The sequence below is a fragment of the Hippoglossus stenolepis genome, chromosome 19 (assembly GCF_022539355.2).
Source record: "Hippoglossus stenolepis isolate QCI-W04-F060 chromosome 19, HSTE1.2, whole genome shotgun sequence".
In the NCBI taxonomy this organism is placed as follows: Eukaryota; Metazoa; Chordata; class Actinopteri; order Pleuronectiformes; family Pleuronectidae; genus Hippoglossus; species Hippoglossus stenolepis.
In genome coordinates, this window is record NC_061501.1 from 11,726,486 (window position 1) to 11,753,781 (window position 27,296).

Consider the following 27,296-nt stretch of genomic DNA (forward strand, 5'->3'; position numbering starts at 1 on the left):
AACAAAATAATTACATGTGTGCTGCATAAAATTAACAATCATGATACATTTGGGGATAGTAATACATAGGTCTTGTGGCTTTAATGTGAAATATGATACTACACAAAGGTATCAGTAAGGTTAAAACCATTTCATCTTGACAAGTTGTGACGTGCTGAGACATCCGCTGATACTCAGGGGGGTGCTCTGTCTTTGTGTGACATCTGTGGCTGTAACTGAAGTCCTCATCTCGCCTTATTCCAGAGCTGCTCACGCTTCGATATTCTGCTGACATTACAGCTGAAGGACCGGAGGAGACACATGAACTCAAAGGAAAATATTGATAGTACAAACCGAGTTAGCATGCTGCTGATCTGTGGGACACGAACAGATGGGAATCATACTCTGAACTCCCCTGAAACACAGTGAACATGGAATATAGAGCATGACAGGAAAATATTGTTTATAGCGATATAAAGATTATATAAAGGCAGCAGTGTGACTCGATTATGCCGTGTCCTCAAATTCTTCTGCAGGATCTTTGAAAAACCACATCCCGTCCCAATGAGCAATAAATGTGCAGCAATACATGAGACATTACTCCACACATACCATGTTTTACAGGGTGGGGTTTGAAAGTGATTAGTCTTCTCACACATCCTTTTTTACAGGAATCACCCTCAAAGAAAGGAGACAGAAGATTTGGGTTGTTTGTCGACCACATCCCCGAGACAGACTCGAAAAAGCTGGCGCGGTTGAACGTACCGCACCACACAACACAACACAACTCAGTAGGTTTCAAAATGGAGGGATCAGACCGTGTCAGGGCGGGGAGAGTGTGTGTGCATGGAGCGTGCGTCTCTGGTGCTGACGACGCACGTGTGACACTCAGACGACCACAGTTTGACCAAAACATGCCCAGGCATACACACAGGAGCAGCGTCATGTTGGTCAGGACAGGTTTCTACGTCTCCGTCAGCGCCACAGTTTGAACTCCGGTCTTAGTGTGTTGCACGTCCAATAACAGAATCTGAGACACAACGGGGACATGTGCACCAAATCATTTTAATGAAGATAACAGCATTCCTTGTGTTCCTTCTACGACTTGCGTATTATTTGGAAATCACTACATCTTTTAACAGTGCGTATCGATAAATGTTTTCCTAACACGGCTGTGCTGCCCTCACAGTGTGAATATGCACTAGGCCAGGAAAAAGAATCTGTCAACAACAAAATGCATCTGTTTCTACACTCCACACGGAGGTTCAATAGCATGCTATAGAGCAAACAAAAATAAATGTTGTATTTCATACTCTGAAGTCATATTTTCACTTTTTTTATCATACAGTTACAGTACAATGTCTATGAAATATCTGTGAAAAAAAGTATACAATCTTTTTTCTCATTCGTGTGAATTACAAAAATAATCGTCTCTATACACATATTCAAAATGTCCAGTGGTTTGCATAATAGTTTGATTGGATCAATGTCCCTGGTCTTCCGTCACTATAGGCCTGTGAAAAATGAGAGACAAAAACATCAGTCTCCTAGAAACCAAAAATCAGACACATTGAACCGCTAATAAGAATAATAACTGGGGCAATTACTATGAAACAGCCATTGAATATTTAAACATGTCACAGTGCAAACATGAGGTGGAAAATGAGGCCTGCTGCTGCCCAGTCGAGGTTCCAACGACCGTATTTCATAAGTTCTGGGAGAGCGGTGATTGGGGTGACTCAAGCAGCGAGCTTTGAGTTTTGGTTACCATGGCAATGCTCTGGCCTCTCCGATAGCCAAGCAGCAGCAGCAGCAGCCTGCTCTCAGATCTCCCTCCAGACTGGCACACTGACACTGGGAGCTGTGGGCACCTCCGGAGCCACAAGAAGGAGAACCGCAGACAACCTCAAACCAGACAGACTTTCTCCTTCTCCCAAATGTTGACGCTGAGAGTTTGACACTGTCTGCTGCGTGTAAACTCAGAGCCCGAGTGACTTAATGGAACTGGGCAACGGTGTTCATGTCTCCACACATGGGCAAGCTCTACCAATCACGTATCAGAGCCACCGTGCCCTCCATTTAGTCTGTGACGGTAATTGAATGGACCATAAATGAAGGCGTGGGCCTCCACGGTCAGTCACCCATTGGTAGTTATTTGGGTAACGTGTTGTGGCTACAAATGAGGTCACTGACAGACACTGACACACTCAGTTTGAGGCAGTTGCTTACAGTGACAGAAGTCAGACTGGAGCCGGTCTTGGAGGATCGTGGGACGCAGCACATCATGAGGTGAATCTGTCTCTGCGGATCTCAGGCTGTGACGCCTCTAACTGTTCAGAATCTCACCTGAAAACACAGATCTTTTACTGGCATCTCGGGCACCACCTGTAAAAATAAAAGACAGAATGTGTGTCACATAGAGGTGCATGATGAGCTTAGGGAAAGGTTTGAGATACTTGTACTCACTGGCTGACACTGTCATAATACTATGACTTACTGTATGTTGTGCCTTTAAATATTGAACAACCAGTTAGCTTAGATAAGCACATATGGACTGAAACAGAAAATGGCCTCCCTGCTGTTTTTCGGCTTCAGTTTTTTGTACTGAAACCCAATTACTGACCTTTAAAGAAACTGGATAGCAATTTCTTTTAGCTTTGAACACAGCCAGGCGATTTCCCTATTTACAGGCTCTATGCCAAAGACTGTACGTAATGATGGACAACATTGCCACTCCCCAAAAGTGTAGGCTGGAGAAGCCCAGGATCAAACCGCCGACCTTCTAGTTTGTGAACGACCCGCTTGACCTGGACGCACTTGTGTGCAGCTGTAATGGTTACAATGTCCATCACGTGCAACAACACTGTTTCCGCTGTTATTCATTTTGATTCTCTGAGGATGAATAACACAAACTACACCGATCACTGTTACATCCAATACGTTGTGTTGACAGGTGTGTGACGTAACTTTCTGATCTACTTCCACTCCACACGTCAATGCTGCGCTAAGGGAGATGGCCACATGAGGACAAATGGTTTACAAGTGAGAAAATGAACAGACGTCTTTCATCTCCTTTGTGGTATGTGTGGTTGTCCCATTGTGGAAGTTTATAGAATAACAGGAAATACCTATGGATTTTTCCCCACATTATTTAACTCCCACCACACGCTTGGCGGAGGCTCAGACACATCTGCTGTGATAATGGGAAGAGGGTGTCACTGCACTAATGAAGTGAGCCCAATAATCATGGACACACACACACACACATATAGGTATGTGGACATGATGAGAGCAGAGCAAACAAGTTTGAGTACAAATATGACCACGTGTTTGAAATAAAATGTGAAATGAAGTAAGATAAAAAAAACAAGATTTGTTTTTCACGTTTTCCTGCCAGAAGAAATTGAGTAATTGTGATCAGACAACAATTACAACAAGTAACTGGCTGCAGCAGTGGAAGATTTCTGTGATTGTTTCCTTCTTCCTCTGTTTGTGGAGTAGATTTGTGGCACAAATTAAGTGTTCTGTTGCCAATATGCAATTTAACATAATCAATTCAAAGGTCAAAGAATTACCCCTGAAAAGACTGACGAATTAAGGGGGCAAAAAAATGCTGCTGAAAACAATTTTAATGTCTCCCCAGACTAATACAATCACTCAAACACATGCTTACACATGCACACATGCACAAAGACACACAAACCAGATTTCAGTGAACACTCCTGTGGGCCCTCTCTCACGCCAGAAGACGCTTTGTCACGTCTTGTGGCTGATGGGTCTCCTTTTCTCTGTCAGTCTCTCTCTCTCCCTGCGTCTGAGCCACCTCTAACTCAATATGTGGCTTGTATTCTTTCTCAACATGCCACTACCATTGCCAAGACTTGGAGCTGGCCCCCAGGGGCTATTAGGAAAATTTATCCATTTATTTTGCAAGATACGCATTTGGCAAAACAACGGCACTCTGGAGGAACTAGTCAGGGGGTTGTGTTTCCATGTGACAACCATTTGCATGCTTGATCTTTGTTTGACTGGGATTCTCGTTTCATAACATCAATGAAAACTGTCTTTTTGAGGCCCACGTGCATTTGATTTTCAGATCGAGTAGCTGATGCTTTGTTTACGGAGAGAACAGGGCCAAGTTAATCAAAGAACTTTTCTGAAATCATTGAATGTCATTTTTGGACGGGGACAAATCAATATGAGAGTTGGCATTAGCAGAGTTGTGACAGGAACTAAATATGGTAATGTTGGTGCGTCTGTCCATCCAGCACATTACTCCACTCACGAGATGTCTTTACGGCTACAAGCCACGTTACCATGACATTTGGTTCTGTATTTTGATCAGGTCATAACACACCCGTGAGGTATCCCAGAAGATGAACCTTCCCTGTTTGGGACACTCCACGAGCACCAGTTTGCAGCATGTCAGGTCAGATAATACACTTTGCACACAGGGTCTCAGGATCTAATAATATCGTAAAGTAAACGTAAAGTTCCTTGTCATCCATCCTTTGTCTATACAGCTTATCCATTGAGGGTTACAGGGGAGCTGGAGCCAATCCCAGTTGACTTTGGGCGAGAGACGGGGTACATGGGGTTAGAGTCCATGGACACAAGGCCCAGAGTACCTGGAAAAAACCTATGCAGACATGGAGAACATGCTAACTCCATGCTTATCCCCTTTAGTCTTTTAGTCTTTCAGTCAGTGGAAAGATGTGGACAGATACTAGCCCTAATCGTAAAGCTTTAGGTTTAGCAACATTTTCCGTGTGCTGTTTGCTCTGTCCAATATCTCCATATCAACACATCAGGCCTTAAAACGCCCTGTCCTGCAAAAAATATGTAATATTTACATGAGTTAGTTTGCATTTAGTGCAGCTACAGTGTAAATCCTGACAAACACCTTCGAGGATCTGAGACGTTTAGCCTTGTGTAAACCAATTAAGAGGGCACATAGTTGACAGTCTGTTAGTAGACATCAGTGGATTGAGAACTCCTCTTAGTTTCATTCTGGCAAGCCTTCCGACTATCAGACCAAGCTGCTGTATGCGTCCATGTGATTTATGGCCGAGAACATTCAAGGAGGTCTGATCTAATTCAGTCACATTCAAAGCCGGAGTAATGTGGCGTACTGTATCGCAGCCAGACCACTGCTCGGACTGGATTTATGACTTTCTAGCTTGGACCGTTCATGTCTATTGACTGGATCGTGATAGATATACATCTCGAAAGGTGGTGCCAGGAAGAGAGGTTTTACATGACAACGTTTCACCCCCGAGGAATTCACCGAACTGTGTCAGTTTTTATGTGTCAGCCCTTGTGCTCCATCTCAGTAATTTTACAAGGAATAGTTGCACATAAATCTTCATTCTTTTTTAATAGGTCTTTTGCCACTTTCGTGCATCGGTTATTCACTAAAGTCACATTACAGATATAAAACAAGCCTCACTTCTTACTGGGGTTAAGGTAAAAACATTAGAGGCTGGAATTAGTCAAATTTGAGAACTGTTGATTCAATAGACAGATTTTAATAAACCACAAGCAACTGAACTGAACAACAAATGATCCCTCGCTCTAGTACAAGGAGCAGGAATACAACAAGATGACGAAAAATGAATTTAAAGTTTGAAAATACAGAAGGAAGGAAGGAAGGAAGGAAGCGGTAGGTACGTCACTCACTGTTATCCTGTTCAGGAGGCTCCAGGATGTCACTGTCTGTGTCACTGGGGATGTGCCAGGGCTGTCTGATGGCCTGTAACTGCTGGTAAAACTCATCCTGAAATGGAAAATAACAGAGACCATGGAAGAGATTTTGTTATTTTTGCTCTGTGGATTAAATAGACAGAGAGAGAAATGGAGAAGAAAAATAATCTTATTCAGCCTGTCAGTTCATTCATCATCATAGCATCACTAAAACTTAACTTGTACAAAACCATTCTCATATACTTGAACGGCAATGTACAAATAACCGCACAAATTTTTTTTTCAAAGTTTGATGATGGAAAGTACTGTTTCAATATTTGCACGAATAAAAGAAACCAATATATCCTGCATTACCAGTTAATTATTACTAATAGAGTGCAATATTACAATGTTTTGCATCATATTATGTTCAATATCATGGTTCGAGGACGACAGCTCTACCCCCTATTTGTGTTGTTATTTCTCTGAGTCACTGGTTCAACATTTACTCCATACCCACTTTTTAGTTTCACTTTTTTTTTAAACTTAATAATCTATTATTTTATTAGTATTTCAAAAAGGTTCATGAGTCCCTCACTCTCTAACCAGGCCTGGGGACCATGGGACCAGGGGGCCTCAGTAAAATCAGACTGGGTCTCACCGCTGTTTTGATAATGGGAAGAGATCTAACTAGGTGTCAACTAGTATAAGTGTGAGTATACAGAGGGACTGCCCCCCCTCCATTTATAGAGCCTTCAAACAGGTCTTGTATTTTAATAGCGCTGCTGTAAGTAGATCATGAAAGGAATATAAGACAGAAATCCCATTGAAAGTCCCCCTTTTATGCCAGACTCATTTTTCCACAATGAAACGACATCCTACTGTACAGACCTCCACGACTCTCAGCTAACCCCCCCCCCAGTGTGTGCAGAGCCGGTGTTTGTGAGCGTCTGCACATGTGTGATGTTATGTGTTCTGGTGCTCTCCATCATAATCTCTCTGTGTGTAAAAAGGCTCTCGTGTTCCGCAGCCAGCTTTACTTGGGCATCGAGCCTGTTTGACACTCAGCACACAAGTTCACTCACACACTAAAACATTAGAGAGAAGCTGGAGCCATTTTCAAGTCCGTGGCTCAAAGTTTATGACACATTTACTTCTGATTTACACACTGTGAGTGTACATGATCTGTTTTATTACCAGATAAATCACAGACGGAAGAAACACCTCAAGTGTAATATGTAGAGTTTTATGTCATGGACATGGAAGTTACTGTGTCCATTAAAGGAAGAGTTCTACTTTTTTTTGGAAATGCTCTTATTCAATTTCTTGCCAACGGTTAGATTAAATTATTAGCACTCTCATGTCTGCCCATTAAATGTGAAGCTACAGCCAGAAGACACCGAGCTTAGCAAAAAGACTGGAAGCATGATGGAACAGCTTCTGTGTCAGACTTTAGTGAATTCATGAGGCCAAAGCTTTCACAATGCGTCTTTGCCTCCTCCCCATGGATGTGCCTTGTCATTATTCCTTACATCTGCACAGTGAACTAAAGTGTGTTTTTGAGGATTATGGTGCATGTCTCAGTTTAGGGTCTCACCTCAGACAGATAGGCCCGGAGGCTGGCACCGAGGCTGTCTGTCGTGCTTAGTCCTGGAGGGGTGAGCAGCGGTCGGGGATGTATGGGCTGACTCGTTGGCGTCACAGGGCGGCTCCGTGACCTCCTGAAGGTCACCTCTTTATGAGATCCGGTGTTAAAGGTGGAGCGTGTCAGTAAACTATTTGGGGTCAGAGGCCTGCTGGGCGTTCTGGGGGTTTGAGTCCTGCTCCCAGGGTTGCTGGGAGATTGAGTCCGACCCATGACCAGGGAGGTGGGCTTGGGGCTGAGCAAAGGGAGACCTACGCCACAGGGCTTGCCCGAGAGGCTGCTGGCGGGAGACTGTGGCCTGGAGACGAGACTGTGGAGAGGAAGCGTGTCAGGCAGTGTTCTGTGGCGCAGAGGGGTGTGGAGCAGACTACTGTGCAGGTTATTCGAGCTCCAGTTGGTCATCTTCCCCACTTCTGCCAGTTTGGCCAGATCCTTCTCAACCTCTGGAGGGGAAAAAAAGGACACGATTCAAGTCAGGAGCCAGATGTCATACTTTAAATTTAAAACAGTCAACACATGCACCGTCTGAATGGGTGAGATGGTGTAGTTTTCCTTATTCAAATCCTGTTTTTCCTGAACTGAAATTGAATATGTATGCAATGATTCATGTAGCGTTTAACACGAATCCCAGATAACTGGCAAATGGACTCAGATATTCCATGACTTGTTTTTTTGCAGCACATTCAGAAGCTGTGGAGGTAAGTGTGCGTCCTACAAGACTGATGATTCACAAACTTTACTGAGCATTAAAGTGGGCGAGACCGCCCGGTTTAATCCCTCTTCTGGGCAATGATGACAATATTTATAGACCCTGTAAATTGTGGTGGATCCGGCTTCCTGTGTCAGAAAAGGTTCCAAGTTGATATACAGTAAGCACAGCCTGGTAATAGTTTTGTTCCCTGTTCCTGACAAAAACACATTTGTTTGCCTCGCTGGTAGTCTCAAAAACATTTCTGTTTGCAGAAGAAGTGACGCTGCCAACTCCTGCGATCAACATCTGGGTAATTTTTTCCATGTTTTCTGCTTTCGCTACAGATCTTGGCAATCGAGTTTCAACACACCAGTCTGGGAGTTATCATTTGAGGGGGATAATTTTGGGAGTGACTCATCAACAGCAAGTATTTCTGGAATACTGTATTTATGTGACGTTAAATAAACAACAAAAGGGAGCGTGACAAGTGTTTCACAAACCTTGACTTCCCCTTGTTTTTGTGCGAGCGGTGCTTACCTGCGACACAAACAACATTTTTCCAGGCAAAAATGAAACACATGCTCCAGTTCACTGACAAAAATCCACTCAGTATTCAAACTGTACTACTCTAAATGCAGCTTTGGGACATTACTGGGTTGAAATGTATTCCAGACTATTTTGTATAGCATCCTTCGGGGATCAAATACATTTAATTCTCTGACATGCATAATTAGATTGCTGTTCCTGTGCTCAATCAGCTCTCGTTGTAGGCAGGGTGACCTTTACAGTGAGATACACTGCAGAGCACATACAGCACACTGCAGAGCCTATGTTCAATAACCTGCATGCGTCTGTGTTGCTTTAACCCTCGTACATTGTACACATGTCACTTCTCTGGATAATAACAGAGGTTTAGGTCACACGTTGGCCTTGCTCTGTCAGTACAGAAAATTAACTCTCTGTGGTGTACGGGGCATGTCATGACATCAGCGCACGGAGGTGACAGGACTGCAGAAGACGTTGTGGTAGAAACCATAAACCCACTTTGTTATTAGGTTGATAAAAAGCTAGATCATGACCAGAAGGCCTTCTACATAAGGGCTAAGTACTTCAATGATTTCCCAGTTTAAGCCCTTAACCGCACACACACCGTCCCCACTGTGACTGGTGTTATTATTATATTGTAAACAGGACATGTTCATTAGTAATCTGCCCCCATAAAGTTGACATTTTAATCTCAAGTTATTTACCAGTAGAATGATAAACACTACATGTCAGCGTTGTGAAAATCTGTCGGCCTTCCATAAATGGCTCCACTCGGGATTTTATTGTAAACCGAGTGCTTTCCCTCCACTTCCTGGCATCGAGGAGTGACCGATCAGGAGCAGCCTTATTTTGAAATCCTGTGCAGCTGACTGCGTTTGATACAGAAATATTACAAGTCGTCTCGCAGACACTGATGTATAATGACAGCTCCTACACATCAAAGGGGGACCATCCAAATCCATATGGTAGAAATCTTTTTGATAAATTTTGATCCAGTCATTCAGTAATAAGAAGAGCGGGGAAAAAAGAGAAGCGGGGAGAAAATGAGACAGAGAGAAGGAGACAAGAAGAAATGGAAACAGATCTAATCTATTAAACTCTTTGATCAAACAGCAGTTGCACATGGTAAGAGCGTACAGGGCCACGGCACGCTATACAACCATTCAGGTCTTGCGTTAACTTTACTAGTTTCCTTCACTGAAAACATACAAATGTCCTATCATTTCTCTGGGTTTCATTTTCAGGCTTACGATGTTTCAATACACGGCTTGCCTGAATACATTATAAAGCAGCCATTGTCTTTGGATTAGTACAAAAATGGGCAGAAGTGCTCATTTTTAATACGGTGTAACTAAGACTGGGGACTGAACTAAATACTTTTTGAGTCGGGGCCAAAAATATATCTGTAGCTTTGAAAAGTGCCAAAAAATCGAAAGCTGGCAATGCTACGCTTGTTCTCTTTATTCAACGCTGATGCATCGAGCACTATGACATGTTCTTGTATTTGGCATTTCTTCATATTTACAAAACCATTGTATTGTATGAGCAATGGCGTACATTTAAAAAATAAACCCACCCTTTAGTAAAACTTGAATTAAACTGCACTTAGATAGTACAATATGTAACTTTGGCCAGAAGAATACTTTCAATCCAAACAATAACAAAAGGTTGATGACGTCGTGAAGCAGCGTGGGATCATGGGAGTTATCATCGTCTTCTACGAGTGACCGATACAAACCATGGCAGGAGGCTAGCTGTGTGCATTTCCTTCCTAATACTTCATTTGCTTGAGAAGTTATAGCAGAGGCGGGCAAAGCCGCGGGTGAGGTGGATATGACGCAATTAACTAAATTAATTAAATAACTTGACAAAATTGGGGGTTGAAGATTGTAAGAAACATTTTGTTAATGTCAGAACACGTTTTTAGACCTTTTAATGAAGAATTGTTCCACATTATATCTTTCTAACTCTTCAATAACCAATGAACTTCGCAGTACTATGTATATTAATATTATTTTAAAAATATAATTAGATTCATTGCCTCACTAAAGGGCGATTAAGCGGGGGATTGCACAAGCACATTATTGGGCTCATGATGCAAGATGAAGAGTGAGGCTCTGGCTCCAAACATGGAAAGTTTGAGCAGCTAATAAAAGGCTTGAAAGAGTTGAATTAGCTTGTTGCCTGGTGGGAGCACGCAGCCTGAATATTCAGTAACTCAGTATAAAACAATCAGTGCCATTTGAGGACCTCTGGGGGATTGTTAGGTTGCTATTAACATAAATAGTTTTAGTGCCTCCTAAGCACCAGTTTATTCAGTCCTGATGAGCTGAGAAGTTCACTGCAGCTGGGACCACCGCCGGGCGACAGTGTTCGGTTCACCGAGCGGGACAAATATGCTTCAAATAAGTCTGGTATGTGAAGACACATACAAGCTCTTTAACACACAGTGACACTGTCAAACAGAGTGGGAGGACACGCATTAACAAACAAGTGGCTGACATATGATGGTGAATGGCGTCGTTCCCTCTGGCCCCCGTTCCTGTTCTTTCATCTGATTCACAAGCAAATATATATTTGATCATTCCGACAACAAAAGCAGCCTGTGAGTCGCCCTGACGTCCCATGTATCAAAGATGAGACTCGAACTTCATTAAGAATAACGATTTCCGAAGTGCTGCACAAATTCCAATGTGTCAGTTAAAATCTCCGGCTTCGATCACTTCCAAATGACTCGGCAGCGCATGACGTAAACATGACAAAGCTGCAGCTGAGAAGTTATTCTGCAATGTGGAAAATGAAGTTATTTCAATCATTTTTCAAATTTCCTCTGACACATTTAGTGGGGAAATCTCTTTTTAATTAAACTGATTTCTCCCCCTCCCCCGCCTCATAAGTACTCACTAAACCCCTTTCTATTACATAAGTCTGAAGTTCAAAGTGTGTGTGTGTGTGTGTGTGTGTGTGTACATTCCAAAGTATTTGACTTATAATTCATCATTAAAGCCACCAATACATACACAAACTCACACAGACACTAAAGGCAGACCACACACATGCGTTCCACACAGACACACACACATTAAACACACACATGTACACATAGCTGCGTACCAGCGAGCTGTTTGCCCATGTTCTCCAGCTCCTTGGAAAAGAGGGCGTCTCCCAGTAGCGGGCCCGTCTGCCCGACAGAGGTCCCACCTCTCACAGCCTTCAGATCAGCCTCCCAGACAGCCTGACGCTAGTTAGCAAAGGCACAAAGAAGAGAGGGAGAGAGAAAGTCACATTAGAGGGGAGACCCTTCAATTAACTCTTAATACAATTTTCAGCCATTGCTGGAAATATCTGAGCCATATCTCCTGGAAAAAAAGAGGCAATTATGATTTTTATGGGCTTTAGAAAAACACAACAAGTGTAGATGAAAGCTCGGAGGGTGCAGTGCGCTCTGTTTGGTGAATGTGGGGCGTGAGACTTTCAGTAGTGGTTCAGGAGACTTTTATATCACTTTAAGTATATCTATAGAGGCTTGTGTGAACACTAGTCTGTTGGAAAAGAGCCTGGCAGCAGTAGTAAAGGAATCTAGTAGTTACAATACGTTTTGGATCGCTTCCAAAGTGCAGAGAATCAATCTGACTGTCTGTGTGTGGAACGCATTTCTGGATTTCATCTCATCCGCTTCATACTTGGCATGTGTATTGTTAAGGGCCCAAGAAAGTACAGTGTCGAATTTGGACATTGGACACGTTCAGTATCAATAACATTTGAATAAACAGGCAACCTGTTGCAGAGGTGGATTGGGACTCATCAAAGTAAGAGACATTTTTGATCATCACAGCAGTGCATTTACAGATTCTCCAGTTATGGGTTCTGTGAAGTGAGTCGAGCTTCACTGAACTCTGAATCACCAGGTGAACATTGTGCAGCAGCGGAGGTGCAGCTTCTGGGTTCTGTGGACTGAGTCCTGCAGCCACGGCTCAATTACTGCAGGTCACTTTTATAGTTTCTGAAAGACAGCAGCAACCAGCATCACCACAGGGCAAACAAACAGCCCATTCCAAACAGGCAGGATTAGAATGAGCACTGCACTAGTTAAAGAAAACTCTAAAAAGGGCAGATAGGATCATTATCAGTGGCTGCTCTGGCCTGTTTCGCTCCTAGCTCTTCCTGACCATGTGTATGATTTGGAAGAGGACCCGTTAGCCCAGGGTTTGCCAAGTCCTGAATTGGCAGCACATTTAATCCTCCTATTTATTCCCGCGATGGGACACAAGTGGGCAGATGATCTGTTAAGCCAATGGGTCGAGAGCACATGGGCTCCAGGCACAGGTGAGAAATAAAATCTGTCAGACGCAACTCCACCTCGTGCAAGTTGGGTTTACACTAGATAAGTTATGATACTTCTGATGCCAGCACTTACATCATTTGATGTGCTAAGCGATTAATGAGAGAGCGGACTTGACAGAGTGCTGACACAGGGGAAGGCTGTGGGAGATCGGTGATATACATACACTGCAGTCTTCCAAAAAATATTTAAAGACAAACCTGGGATAGAACAGGCAACTCAGTTTATGATTTTCGAGATTCGACATGGACTTTGGAAATATTTCCAAAGAGGAGGTGGAAAACGAGTGAAGCAACGATCCTCTGATAAATGGCAGAAGTTGATTCCCAGGGTCTACTGCACTGAACTCTGTGTGTCAGATACATGAGGCGTTCTGTGGCAGCAGAACCACACCGCCGCAAGCCAGTCCTTAATTACAGCCCTCATAAAGCAGCATGGCGGGTTGAACATTACAACTAAAGCCCCTCCCCAACTTTATTTCTCTCTCTTTGGTGGTATCCCCAAATCCAATAGCATGACTTCATCTTGTCCTCCTCCAGCTCTGGGTCTTCTCAGCGCTGGCAAACAAGGCCACCAACAGATGCATGGGAATAATCTTTATTGTACAATATAATAGTAATATAAGTTTATAGTGCAAGTTAACATAGATAAAGTTATGCTTTATTAGTCATTTTATTGGGGAATCCATATCTAGTTTAATTCTGTTTATGGTCCAGTTTATTGTGATGCCTTGTACTTCTTAAGACCAGTTAGTGTATTGCTGATACAGCAATTCTGTGATAATCGATAAATTGCAAGACAATCATAGAACGATACATTGTGATCTCTGTCCAACTAAAAAGAGTACAGTCCATTAAGTCATATCTTAGTGTCTTTTTATTCTTTAACAAACACACTGTATCATGTCAATGTCCACATGTACCATCATTCCAATGTAAAATAGCCATAAAATGGCAAACTATCGTATATATATAACTAAATATAAATATTTATTATCATCCGCATATCAATAAGAGCATCTCGAGTCCAGATGACGATATATTGCTGTGTCCTTATTAAACCCCTATGGTGTATGTGGATTTACCCTTATCAGCAGCATCCACAGTGCAGTATTTGCATTGCCTCTGCCCTCAAGCTCCTCTGTCCACTAAAGGAAAGACTACACCGTAATCAAGACCATATATCCTGGAGGCCGCAGGTGGTACTGTACAGTCCTCGTAGCTGGGTAAACAAACAGGATACACCGGGTCTGCTCGCAATTCACTTCCCCAGATACCATCAATAAATAAACATCGACATTACGATCAAAATGTGACTTGTTCGGTGAGAAGTCTGGTGTTTGGTGAAGTCATACGTATTTACAAAGTCACCTGGAAGATGTCAACATGTGCAGCCTACCATGGTGGTATAATCATAGGCTCTATGCGGTAGATGGGGGCAGGAAAAAAAGTGAAAATGGACTTGATTAGACCCTGACGAGATACAATGACGTGATGAAAAGTGACTTCCCTCCACCACAATTTGAAGCAGCAATCTGAAACAACACATGACACGAGCACTAAACCTTTATGTCAATGGTTGCATTCCGTAATCTGCACAGACAAAGAGATGAGAGTGATCGCCTGTTACTCTCCAAAATAAAGAGAGCCGGTGATTTTGCAATGACTTATGAATGCATTAATGTCAGCAGCGGAAAACCCAAGTTGTATTATCTTCCTCCCAGTATGACGGAGCTAAAAGAGCTAAAAGAGAGAAAGGGGGAAAAACCCTCTGGTGATGCTTCTGCCCGACTAACAAACATGGATCTTGTTTCGCGCAAAATTGATTCCATGTTGAGAGCAAACGGGACAGCGAGACCGAGGATGGAAGTCTAGAGTTAAATATTTTATAGCCTGCATGTGTGCAGCTATACGTGTGTGGTCACCAGTAATAATCACCACAATCTGGGGTTCGGTCCAACGTGGCCCTCCACACAACACGAACTGTTGAGGGTATGTGCATGCAGTCACAGACCTCAAACATGGAGCTGGGCTGGGTTGGGGGGGGGGGGTTACTGGCTTCGCAAAGCACGATTGATGGACTCTCTCTTGTTGTGGTCAGGCGAGGATAGCAAAGGGACTAATACACACACACACACACACACACACACACACACACACACACACACACACACACACACACACACACACACACACGAGGAAGCCTCTCATTTTTCAATATTTGGGCTTCAAACTGAGCAATTTGACAGAAAATGGGGACATTTGTTCCTGTTCATGATATATGCTCTGTTACAATAATGTTTGTGCATCATGGATTTCATTAAAAAACAAATCCTTCCACCTTTGCTCGAGCTTCACCGTGAACCTTTTCCAGTCTCTAAAGGATCGAGGTTGCAGCAACGATCTTATCAATAACTTCTGCCTTGGAAAAGGTAACACGACTCATGCAGCGTATTGCATCCTCAAGCAAAGAGAAGGACTGTAACAGAATTACACTAACAAGTGTTACGGTATTTTAAAGAAATCTGGAGGGCTGCAGCTTTACTTTAGGAGAGTCAGATTACATAGTTCAGTTTACACAAAAGCACAATAGGTTTCTAATCAGGTGGAGAACAAGTTCATAACCGAGTGAAAAAAGAGACGATCCTGGCAGAAGGGATGTTGCTGGCATCAGGATTTGATGTGCACATGTGTGATGTAGAACATTGAGTATTGTAAAAATGTGTGTTATTATTATGACGACCAAACAACAAAGTCTCTGATGTTACAGATTACCTCAAAACATGTGAGGAAATCTTCTCTCTTCATCGCACATGAGCATGGGACACTATCAACAGTTTCATTTCTTGTTTGAAACCTGTTCACAAGGTAGACACGCATTAGGTATTTACTCAAATCGTTTACAAAGAGAAGAGTGAAGGCTAAGAACAACTTAGACATTTCAAAATCGACATCTAAAATTAAAATCCTCCGATAAATCCACTAAACTCAACTGTAAGATACAGTATTTTTCTGAATGACCGCGATCCTTCCGCTTACAATGGTGACGAGGGGACTTGAGGGGTAACACTCAACTTTTAATGAGTTCCTGTTGTTTTGGCTGACTGCCGAAACACCTAGTGGATTTTGTGAACTATATACGGAGCTCACCAGCCCATGGATTCAAACACTGAGTCGCCCAAACCACAGGCGAAAGCAAACAGGATATTGACAATAGCACAGTTAGTGTTTATTCAGGCATTTTAAAGATAGGTTGTATCACAGGCTGCCTCAACTCAACCAGAAGAAAAACAGAGAAAGTTGTTCAGCAGTTGGTCCAAGAAGAAAGTAGAAAGGGGTAAAAACTAGGAAAATGGCAAATGAAAGGAAATCATATTATTCAATTAGAGTCAAATAGCAGCTAGAATGTAATGTTGAAGCGAAAGTTCAGGCTCAAAGACTCTTCATCAACGATCATGTTTTACAATCGGTTGATGTTTGCTTCGGATCACACAACATTTACCAACCCCCTTTCAAATTTATCCTTTGGGATAACATTAAATATTAAATGTGAATTTTCATTGTTTATTGACACCGATTAAGGCCACAGCACACAGAGGGTTACTTAAACAAATCTATAAACCCTCAACAACCTATAAGCTTTGCAGAGAAAACCGCACTATAGCTACCTATACTTTAAATCACAGAGATCTGTTGGAGGATAACCATGCATGCATGACTTTGGAGGTGTGGGGAGCAGCATGTTGCCAAATATAAAAAGTCGTACAGTGTATCGGTTCACACTCTGCCAAATTGCCCCTGGAAACAAAAATAAACCACCACAATGGCTCTGTCTTGTATCATACACATTGCATCGCGCTAATTATCGTACATGTATTTCTACCATACAAACAAAGTTTACCGGGGCAGAGTTTATGATGGCAGCACCCATAAAGACTAAATTTGATCACTTAACACTTACAAAGAGAAGTGTCGGAGAATTTCTTAGTGAATTTGCTTGGTGATTGCTTTAGGAAAGTATTTGTCTTTATGAGGCAATTATCACCTGAAGGAGCTGCCAGAGGCAGGGGGCCTGTCGGACTAATCATGATAACCATTAACAGTGTTTACTTTCCAACAACACCAAACCTTTACAGCCCAAACCTGGGCCATACTTCATGTACGGACAGCCGCACATGATGAAATGGACTAATAATGAAATACCACTTCAAACTTTTTAACCTAGAAATTGTTGCACGTATTCTTCTCAAACCAGTGAGGGACTAATTGGGCACTTGTCTAGCAATGCAAGGAAAACTGTCTCATTTTAAATACAGGTTATCTATACACAAATGGCAGCCAAAGTTATATTTAGTTGATTTAAAAAAAAGGAAACAATCTGCTACAGATTTATTTCGGACTGTACGACTTCAAACGTTGGGTTTTTTCCTTGTGACCCACAAGCCCCTGAAGGACCTATTAAACTAACAAGCTATTACAAATTGCAGTTTCTTTTCAAAGAGCGCCCAGCCTAAGCAAGTAAAGACAAAACAAGCAGATTGGCTACAGTAAGGTGACAGGAGACGTTTGCACTTGGGGTTTTCATATGGGACGTATTAGTACTTTGTTCTTAAGTGTGCCAGCCAGGGCTTAACCTATGGAGACGGAGTGTAAGGGCAGAGATGAAGTGGTTAGTGCCCTGGTATAAACAGCTAAAATAGAGGCTCCACATGGATGTGAGGGTTAGCTGTAAACAGATAGAAGTGTTAAAAGCTAAATTAGTTTGCTGGATTTTCTCAGAAAGAAAAAATGGATTTAATATTATTCAATCTATGCCAAGGCTTTTTCACATAAACCATTTTAATAGGCATTTATCAAAAAGCTTGTGTCAAACAAATGGGAAAGTTAGAACAAAATATGTAATTTGAAGTTATGAGGTGCACAGTTTCTCTAATTCCTGGACGGAGTCTTGAATGCATTTGGTCTACGCCGTCAGACTTTCATTGACAGGCTTTGATTCAACGAGTCCGTCAGTGTGTGAAAGTCTGCTCCCAGTTAGTCTGGAGTCTCTCTGCATCTGCTCCACACACGGAGCAGTGCCGCGGCTCCAAACCCCTTTCTTTCTTTCTTTCTTTTTAAAATGCTGTAAAAAAGCCCTGTCTAACACTTAGATTGGGCAATTATAAAAAATGAAGAAAAAAGTATTGGCTTTTATTTTTTTGCTGGGGGATAATTATACAACGGTACAGGCGTCTTAGCTGACCGCTTTATTAACAGCATGTGAGTGTTTGTCTGTGTCTGAGTCTGGTGTGTGCCACGTTAAGCTCCCTGTGGATTTCTTCCCTCGAGCATGTGAGGTTATCACGCAGGCCACCTATTGAACGCAACCGTGCGTTCTCCTATAACCCACAAATATTTAGCTCTATTGTACAAAACTTCTAAATCAGCCTCGATTGTCACTGTGTCACGAGATATTCTTTTCATTTACTCCTTTCAGACTCCACACGAGTGCCCTTAGAGGTACGCAAAGTGATATAGGGAGATTTCTGATTGGGGTATCAATTGTTCAGCGCTACCGAGTGTTGTGTAAGCTGAAATGCCCGAAAGCTGAAATGGCCACGTAAAGACGGATCAGTTTTGTCCTATTAACGAGAAGCTTGAGGTGGTTTTCGCTGCCTCTCAGACAATAGAGGCTGGAGGAGAGGGTGACGTGGTAAGTGATGGCTGTATAGTGATCTTAATTGTTTGGTGATGGATGTAGGGAGGACACTTACAGAGCCTGATACTTGAGACGCGGCCTCGCATTCCTGCAACCGTCCTGCCACCGTGTCCATACCGGGCAATGGAGCTGCTCCAGAAAATGCACATAAACAAGTAAAAAGGACAAAACAGAAGCATGAGACCACAGAAATGTTAAAAAGAGGTAAAGAATAAAACATTTGAACTGTTACGCAACTTACAGGAGATGTCAGGTACAGCTTGTTCAGATATGCGAGTCCTGTGCTCCTCTTCAGATCTGCTGTCCGATAGACTGTCCCCCTGCAACCTAGAAACAACACGTAACACACACTGTATACACAAGTGTGCACATGGGCAACATTCAAATCGTCTCTCAAATCGGCATTTTAGCCACAACACTGCAATGCATGTTTGGAAACTGAACGACAGATTACAAAAAGACAAGCACATCGCTATCGGCCTGAGGTGATGAGACAAAGAGGAAGTGTTTAGGGAGTTAATCTCTTCTTCTGCAAGATCTGAGACAGCACCAAGAAAGACGGAACATGGGGGTCAGTTTCTTTCATCGCTGCGTCTGCACTTTCCTTTGCATGAAACCATATTAATGCACTTACAGACATAAAACTATGCACGGCTCACTTCTGTCAGACGCAGCTTCCCTCTACTTGCTGAAAAAGCAAAAACGGGAAAAAATTGGCCCAAACATTCTCTTTAAATCATTCAGTTATCATAATGTGTTCCAAGCGGTTTTTTGAGATATCTGTTTGGACTGAAATGGAAGCTGGTCTGGGAGATTTGGCCGCCTTCTTAAGGTACTAAAAGATTTGGGTTTCCCGTAGACAGGAAAAAGAATACAGTGGATGAAAGACAAACAGTGATTGAAATGCAATTTCAGCGGGAAGATAAAGAACGTTGCACCCTTCAGCAAAGTATTTCACACTCTTTTATCAACACTATGGAATTAAACCAGCATTTATTTTTCTAAAGCATATTTTAAAAGACTATAAATCATACCACATATTACTGTAATTACACAGCAATTTTAGTTCCAAATTCTTTCGCTGCATGTTATTTCCATGTCATCGGCACAGCCATTAGGTGAAGACAAAGGAAAGCAATCCACGCGCTTCTACGGTGCGGCTACATTCCGTCACAGCCGCAGGGCCTCTTGGTTTCTAACTCTACGAAGACGGTAAAAGCGGAAGAGTTTTTTTTAAAGTGTATTCTATTTCTTTTCTTCTTTACACATCCCTTTCCGAGTCTTTTCCCGCTCTTTAATCGCCTTTATAAGACCATTAAATGCTACCCAAGATGACTATCAAGGCCTTACCATCCGCTGAACAAAACCTGATCATAGCTCATGTCCTGACTGCCATCTCCGCAGCACATTCCAGATATGAAAGCAATTAATTTAATGAGAACTACAAGCCCCGAAAGAGGTTTGTGGAGATCTATCCATTTCCTCGAGACTGCTCCTCCAACTGCGGACCATGCCCGAGATCTGGGATGTGTTTGCTCACAGGAGGGTTTTGTGGCAGAGGCACGTAGCCATTAAAATAACCGATCGAGTGCATGAAGGAGGTGGATGAAATGCCGGTGTGACCACAGCCATAACCCCAGAGACAGAGACATGGCCACAACAGACAGGCCACATGGCACTTTACACTTCCACCAACCAGTTGAGAGCCAGAGGAAGCAGCGCGTTTCCTGACCTGCCACTGCTCGTTAGGAGCCACACAGGCAGACTGGACTGTCGGAGGTGTGGACAGTGTCTGGACAGAAGGGAAGCAAAAGGGCGAAGGCTGAGAAAGGTGACTAAGAAGGATGGGGTGAGTTTCAAAACAGGCTGAGCGAGTTCAAAAAGAAAAGGGTCGTAAAACCATATACAGACATATATGACAAATGAAAATATACCCTACAGTAATCCTAGAAAAATGTTTTCTTCATAAAACTGTTTTATCTGAGCGATATCTGTGTCAGTGAAGTGCAAAGCCTCTTTCACCTCTAAAAAAAACACTCACACTCGCTAATATCTGGCTTATGTCTGCAATGGGAATGGATACAATCAGCTCCCAGTGGCTTGGTCTTGATTGACTTTGAATTGAAATCACAGTGCTCGTGCTATCCAAACCAAAGTGTGATACACAGAACGCCGGACCACACCGGAGAAGCTGAATTCTAATGAGTCTGCTGGAGGGGTGGTGGGTATGTGAGGAATTCTTGTCCAAGCAACCCTCTACTATCTTTGTGAGAGTTATGTGCCGGAAAGAAACCACTCAGAGCCCTTTATTTTAAACCAAATTAACTTTAAACATTAGTTGAAGTTTTATCTTGAGTGTAAGGTCACATCTCCACAGTAGCATTGTTCACATGTGTGAAGCACAAGGGGCATTTACTGTTACACACGTTTGTCCTCTGAGGAGTAAGTTTGAAGGTTGGTCCCTTATTGAGTTAAGTTTGAAAGGTGTTTCTGGGAAATCCCATCAAGACAGTGTTAATGTACATAAAGCCTCTGTTAGGGCTTCTCACCTGACCTCTGCCCACACTGTCTTCTTTAACAACACTGTGTGAATACGTGAGAGAACGTGCATGCGTGTGGTGTGTGTGTGTGTGTGTGTGTGTGTGTGTGTGTGTGTGTGTGTGTGTGTGTGTGTGTGTGTGTGTGTGTGTGTGTGTGTGTGTTAAGAACTCCTGCCCTGATTTCAAAATTCTTCCTCTCCACAAAAGCACAAAAGGCATACCATTTGTGCAACACTTTTCCAGCTTACTGATCGGTTTATGACCCTTACACCAAAATATGACTATGAAAGACCAAGACTCCTTCGCCAGAGAAGCTTGGGAAGGATTTGGTGGTCAGGTTAAAGAGGACGAAGCAAGAATTTGGCTTGAACCAGAAGGAGCGAGGAAGACCGAGAAGGAGAACAGATGTCTGACATTTTAGTCTGGAAAAAAAATAATAATAAGCACCCGGCACAAGAGCCAAGAAGGACTCCAGATACAGATGCTGCTTTGCTTCGCCACTGATCCGACCAGAAAAACTCAGTGATAACCCAGAAGTATAAACTATTTGCTTAAAAACATCCACCCGCTAAACTGCGAGCAAGAAATTCAGCGATAGGATTCATCCTCCTGCAGGATCTCCGACAACATCCCACAGCCCACGCATGGAACGAAACTGATAAGCAGTGTGAATGAAAGGAGAGAAGGAAACAAACAAATTCCAAAGCCCAAACAGAGGAGGCTGTGCAGGCAGATTTGTGCCTGGCGTCTCAAACCAAGATACCCCGTTTATCTGTGACTGGCATCAGGGAAGACTCCTGCCCACACCTGCCTGTGTGGTATCACACCCAACACACCGAGATGAGAGCGCTACACTGATGCCGTGGACTGAGGAGCAGGACAGGAAATGTGTCAGGAGAGAAAAAACAGTGATAGAGAGAGAAAGGGTGACAATGGAGATGATTATATCCACGCTAGAGCAGATTTGTGAAAACAAGCAACACCAGATAGTCTTCAGATATGATATTATTCCCTGTTTTGGATGTCGAGGTATCTCGGATACAAATGCAGAGAGAGGGAGAGGGGGAGTGAAGGGTGAGGGAGGTGTCATGACCCTGGGTAAGAATGAGGTAGGATGTTAGAAGGAAAGCACCTCTTCGTTGCCGCTCTAAAAACAGTCCGATATTTGCCAGACAGACATAACAGGAGCATCAAACTCCCTGCAACTAGGAAAATATATATTTATTACCAAAAATATCAAACTACAATTTTTATTTAATTTCCCTCCAGGGATCAATAAAGTATCTATCTATCTTTCTCTCTCTAAATTATTTGCTTGACAGATATAACTCTTCCTAAATCCTTGTACTGACTCGAGAATTTTTCAGTGAGCTTTTACTTATTTGTTTGTTTGAATAAAAAACAACATTCACTCGCCAAGAGAAGTTCAAAACATTTACCTGGCACACCTAGAGCAAATGTTGAGTGTAACTTTGGCCTGCGGTTCGACCTGATAGGAGCTGCGTCCCTGGCTGAATTTACTGCCGGATGGAGCCAAGCCTGTCACGCCCTCCATCCTCAGGTCATCCAGGTCCTCTGGGGGGGGGAGCGGGCCAAAGAGACGCAAGGAGGGAAAAAAGGAAACCAAAGGGGAAAAGGAAGAGAAACAAGACGGAGAAAGGACAAGTCATTAATCATACTTTGGTCTCTCCCTTATGTCAATATGATGCCCAGTGATGACAGTCTGCTGAGAGCCAAAAGGAGCAAACAAGCACGTCACGGTAAATAAACACTCTGAGCTCAACGACGCTGCCGTGATCCCTCACACGCATACATACATCCATCCATCAAAACACAGATTTGGTCTCAAAACTCTTTGTTGCAGGGAGGGACAAGTTGATGACAGCAGCACATCGCGGCAGCACAGAAACAGGAAGGGCACGTTAACAAGCTGAGGGGGACGGAGACGGAGAACAGTGAAGTCGACGAGCAAAATGAGCAGCGAGAGAGGGAGAGACGGAGAACTGGAAAGCTGGGTTCCTTCTGATCTCCCCCTGTGTCCCCGAGAGCACACACACAGTGAGAGTCTTCCCTCAGACCCTAAAGAAGTCCATATGTATCAGACACGCCAATATTGTTCATCCTAACCGTCTGACAGAGATCTGAACTCCTGCTTTCACACACGAACGCACAGTTAACAGGTGCACAGGTCTTTTATCACCTTTTCTGAGAGCACATACCTCTGCTAAGGCTGAACACAGATCACCTCAAAAATATATTTTCAGATAACGATCCAGATTCACAAAATCAGGATCGTTATCCGGATCTGCACCAAATTTCACCAGTTCGTAGGCTTTACAACAGTACAGATTTTTTTCCCATAAAGAAATGATCTGCTTCATTTCTTGACAAATTCACGAATATGTCCAAAAACAGCCCCTAACCACGTTAAAGCGTTACATTTAAAATTAATTCCTGGATCCACCCCCTTAATTGAATCCGTTCAAAAAGTTAGAGCTTTCTTCCTTGGCTCGTATTTTACCCTTTCACCAAGTTTCAAGACAATTTGTGAAGTAGTTTTTTGTGTAATCCTGCTGACAGGCAGACAAATAGCAATAAAAACAGGCGGAGGTAAGAAGATTTATGAATGAGGAGCAGTGAATCAGAAGGTTATGAAGTCAGTGTTCTCTGCAGCAAAACAACAGTTGGTTAAATATTCCAGACGATCAAAGAGTGGAGTCTGAATCAGCCAGACCATTTTGGTTTTGAATCCTCAGGAGATGGAACACAGTGCAGCGAGTTCTTTGTATTGAGAATGACACGATGAGTCTTCCCTGGTTAAGTCAAGCTTTTTCAACACATGCTTAATCACACAGAACATTTTGACTGGTCACCATAACAATATGTTCTCCCCCCGTTCTTCCCACCAGACCAGAAGAATCCCGGAGCTCTGCCAGTGAGGTGGGTCGCCTGCAGGACATGCAGTGTATTCGGGCCTCTTGCTATCATTGTTTCTGCTCCTGCACATGCAGTACGTGCCTGTGTTTCTATGCATGTGCGCACGTGGTTATCTGAAACCAACATTGATACTTTTCACTTTAGGATCACGTTACCTGAGCCCAGGTTTGGGGGAGAAAACAAAAAAAAGGCCCTCACACCTTGAAAGACGAGAATGCATGACTAATCACCTGGATTATATTGGATGACACTTGCTCATGAGAACTTTCTCCCTTGCATCCATCAGTGTGGCGCAGAGCCAGAAGAATCTCACCTGTCTTCTTCGGGTGTCAGGAAATCCTTTTGACAAGACTAAATGCAGCGCTTCAATCTACTTCATTAATCTGGGACTCCATCCTACACAGACTGGCTACGGTATAGATCATAAATCACACCTCCTCGTTGTTAGTGCATGGGACATGGACCAAACTAAAAAGTCGAAGTACACGTTAGATACATTTTTCTCATAGATGGTTTCCCTCATTTAAGGTAGTTCTTATTACCAAGAAGTATTTTCATGTGTTAATCTTGTTAATAAGTAGGGATACAACTCGACAGTACATGGGTCAAAACACTAATACAATTCCAAAAAATATATTCATATGTAAAAACTATGTAAGGAGCTAAAATAATTGGTGCTGCATTATTTTTCTACAAATGATGGGAGTAGGGGCCACTGACCACTTTGAATGAAATACCTTTGTACAGCTGTCAGAGTAAAATATCTAAATTAAATCGATATATTCAATATGCTAGATCTTTTTACATTTTGAATACTGACACCAATTTGTGTCCAGACTGTCTGAGAACGAGAGTCGTTTCAGTGTTTCAAGAGGGACAGATACATTCCAGTAATACCCTTAAGCAGGGCAATATTAAATGTCCCATTCATCACGGTATGCATTGGAGGGGGTGGGGCCAGAGAGCCACCAGCGATCTGGGCAATTTGCTGGTCGTGGGAACCGCTGAAGTTTTCGGCCTTCAACTCTTCCTCGTTTCTCCTCCATCCATTCCCACTCGTACCCTTTTTAACCATTTCCTCTTCTTCTGGCGACTGATGAATGTGACACACCCGATTTTCATTGGGTCACAGACTGCGACACAAATCATGGCTTGACATTTGGAAACGTTCACTCGTGAGGCTGCAGCGTCCATGAGACACCATAAGAATAACAGTGAGCCGCTCTGACGCTGACAGAGAGTATGACCTCAGTGTGCACAGCTGCTCGTCACCTCAACTCCCACTTCGTCTTTTTTTCGCCTCCCTTCCTTCTGGTCGAGAGAAAACGACACTATAATGGAGAGAAAGACCTCAGTGTCTGAGGGAAGGAAGAGCTCATCTCAGACACTTAAAAGGTCACAGAGGTAAACAAAGGCTGTTGTCTGGAGTGCATCCTTTTCAGAAAACAGATTAGTGTGTGTCTGAATGAAATGGAGCAGACTTTGAATCACTTAGGAAGGAGTCGCAACACTTGGTGCTTAACAGAAAATTGCTCCACCAGGGAGAACATTATTTCCTTATTATTTTGACAGTCCCAGACGTAAGCTGAAAGGGAAGAGTAGCTCCCAGTGAGCCTGAGTTTGCATGTGTTTACTTGTTTGTGGATTCAGATGAGTTAACAGAAAAGCCTGAAGTAAAATGCCTCAGACTACAACCCCAGTGTTCTGCTGCTGTTCATAGTCACTGTATGACTGCACATTCAGTAACTATTCTGACTCTCTCACTTTACCCTGGCAACTACAGGCCTGAATATGTCCGGAGAAATTTGTTTTGTTAGCCAAGACAATTACATTTTTGTGACAGATACAAGTGTAAACGTGTATAAACAGCTTGTCCTCTGTAAGATTTTCATTTTGGTTTGTTTGTCCAATCCTGTTAAAAACTCAACTCAAAATGGCCTAGCAAAAACCTTTCAGGTGTCTAAGTCAGATATAATTGTATTTAGTTAACACCACTTTAATACGTATAACTTATTTCTGTCTTTCTGTATGTGACCTACGTATCCCGAGAATCGTTCATCTTAATGGCTTCACACTTGTGTATTGTTAAGGGCCCAGGAAAGTGCATTGTCAAATTTTGTGCGATTTGAACATGCGGTACATTACATATGATTAAACATGTGACAGATAGGACTCATCGACAGCATGTTTTCACAAAGACGGGAACGACAACTGATTTCTCCAGTCCGGGACTCTGTGAACTTTGAATAAACAGGTGAAAAGCTCTTTGTGCAGCAGCAGCGGTGGTGCGGCTCCAGGGTTCTGTGGACTGAGTCCTGCGGTCTTTGCTTCCTGAGGCTCAATTACTGCAGGTCACTTTTATAGTTTCAGAAAGAAAAGCTGCAACCAGCGTCACCGCAGGCCAAACAAACAGCCCATTCCTAGCAGACAGGTTTAGAACGGGGCACTGCACTAGTGAGAGATAATGTTGAATCAAGTATTACACATTATGTAACCAAGACTAAATACACCGAGCTGCTTTGCTCAAATTCATGTGACTGAACAAGACCGAGTGAACACCTAGAAAATCTGATACCTCTAAGTGTTCTTTTCTTCTGCGTCTCCCGAGTCCTAAACATATGACTGAATGCACACTCTCCCGGTTTCACAATGGAGCCCAGCATGCCTCCCACACAATGCCACCACGGTAAGTTTACCGTGCGCCTCCCGTGAGACCGGTTTACCCCGAGACCATGACAGCCTCGTGGGCCTCCGTCTAGACACAACAAACGTCTGTCCACACTCGCCCGTTTGTCAGCCCCGTCACATTTCCACTCCCTGGGCACCGGGGCGGCCATGCGTGCTCCCCCTGTCTAACGATGAGACATGGCAGATAAATAAAAAACGGGGCTTCGACTGGGGGGGGGGGCGATGGAAACTATTCGAGCGATGCAATCCCAACAAAAGGCCTGAGCGATGGAGGAATTCCGTGCCGCAATCACTCACTCACAGTGAAGCCAGGGGAAGGAGCGGAGTGCACAGATAGTGTTTGTGTGCTCTTCTCTCTCCAAGTTTCCATGTAATTTAATGTTGTTTAGATAGCGACGGACTGACTGGCTCTCTGCTGCTTTTCATGGGGTTGCAGAGAAAGAGCCGAAGTCATAATTAGCGCACAGGCTCCACGAATAACTTAATATACACCTTCTTTGGATGTTGTGCGTTGACAGACGCGTTGGGGTGGATTCACCTGACACACAA

At 43.1% G+C, this 27,296-nt stretch overlaps 1 protein-coding gene across 4 annotated transcripts in view; it reads right to left on the reverse strand.

Annotated features, from left to right (window-relative positions):
- Positions 1-1,024: 1,024 nt before the first annotated feature.
- Positions 1,025-27,296, reverse strand: part of c19h8orf34 (chromosome 19 C8orf34 homolog) — a 54,601-nt gene continuing 28,329 nt past the window's right edge. For 2 of the 4 annotated variants that reach the window (XR_004694143.2, XR_004694142.2), the window contains exons 8-15: positions 22,562-22,697; positions 18,824-18,909; positions 18,638-18,711; positions 11,658-11,784; positions 7,259-7,749; positions 5,659-5,755; positions 2,209-2,364; positions 1,025-1,493 (exon numbers count right to left, since the gene is read on the reverse strand). Coding sequence is in view for 2 of the 4 variants with exons in the window: in XM_035141873.2 (XP_034997764.1) it covers positions 2,306-2,364; positions 5,659-5,755; positions 7,259-7,749; positions 11,658-11,784; positions 18,638-18,711; positions 18,824-18,909; positions 22,562-22,697 (1,070 nt within the window). In the remaining 2 variants the exon portion in view is untranslated. Of the gene's footprint in view, positions 2,365-5,658; positions 5,756-7,258; positions 7,750-11,657; positions 11,785-18,637; positions 18,712-18,823; positions 18,910-22,561; positions 22,698-27,296 lie in introns of all 4 variants that reach the window. The other 2 variants (XM_035141875.2, XM_035141873.2) reach the window with 2 other exon arrangements.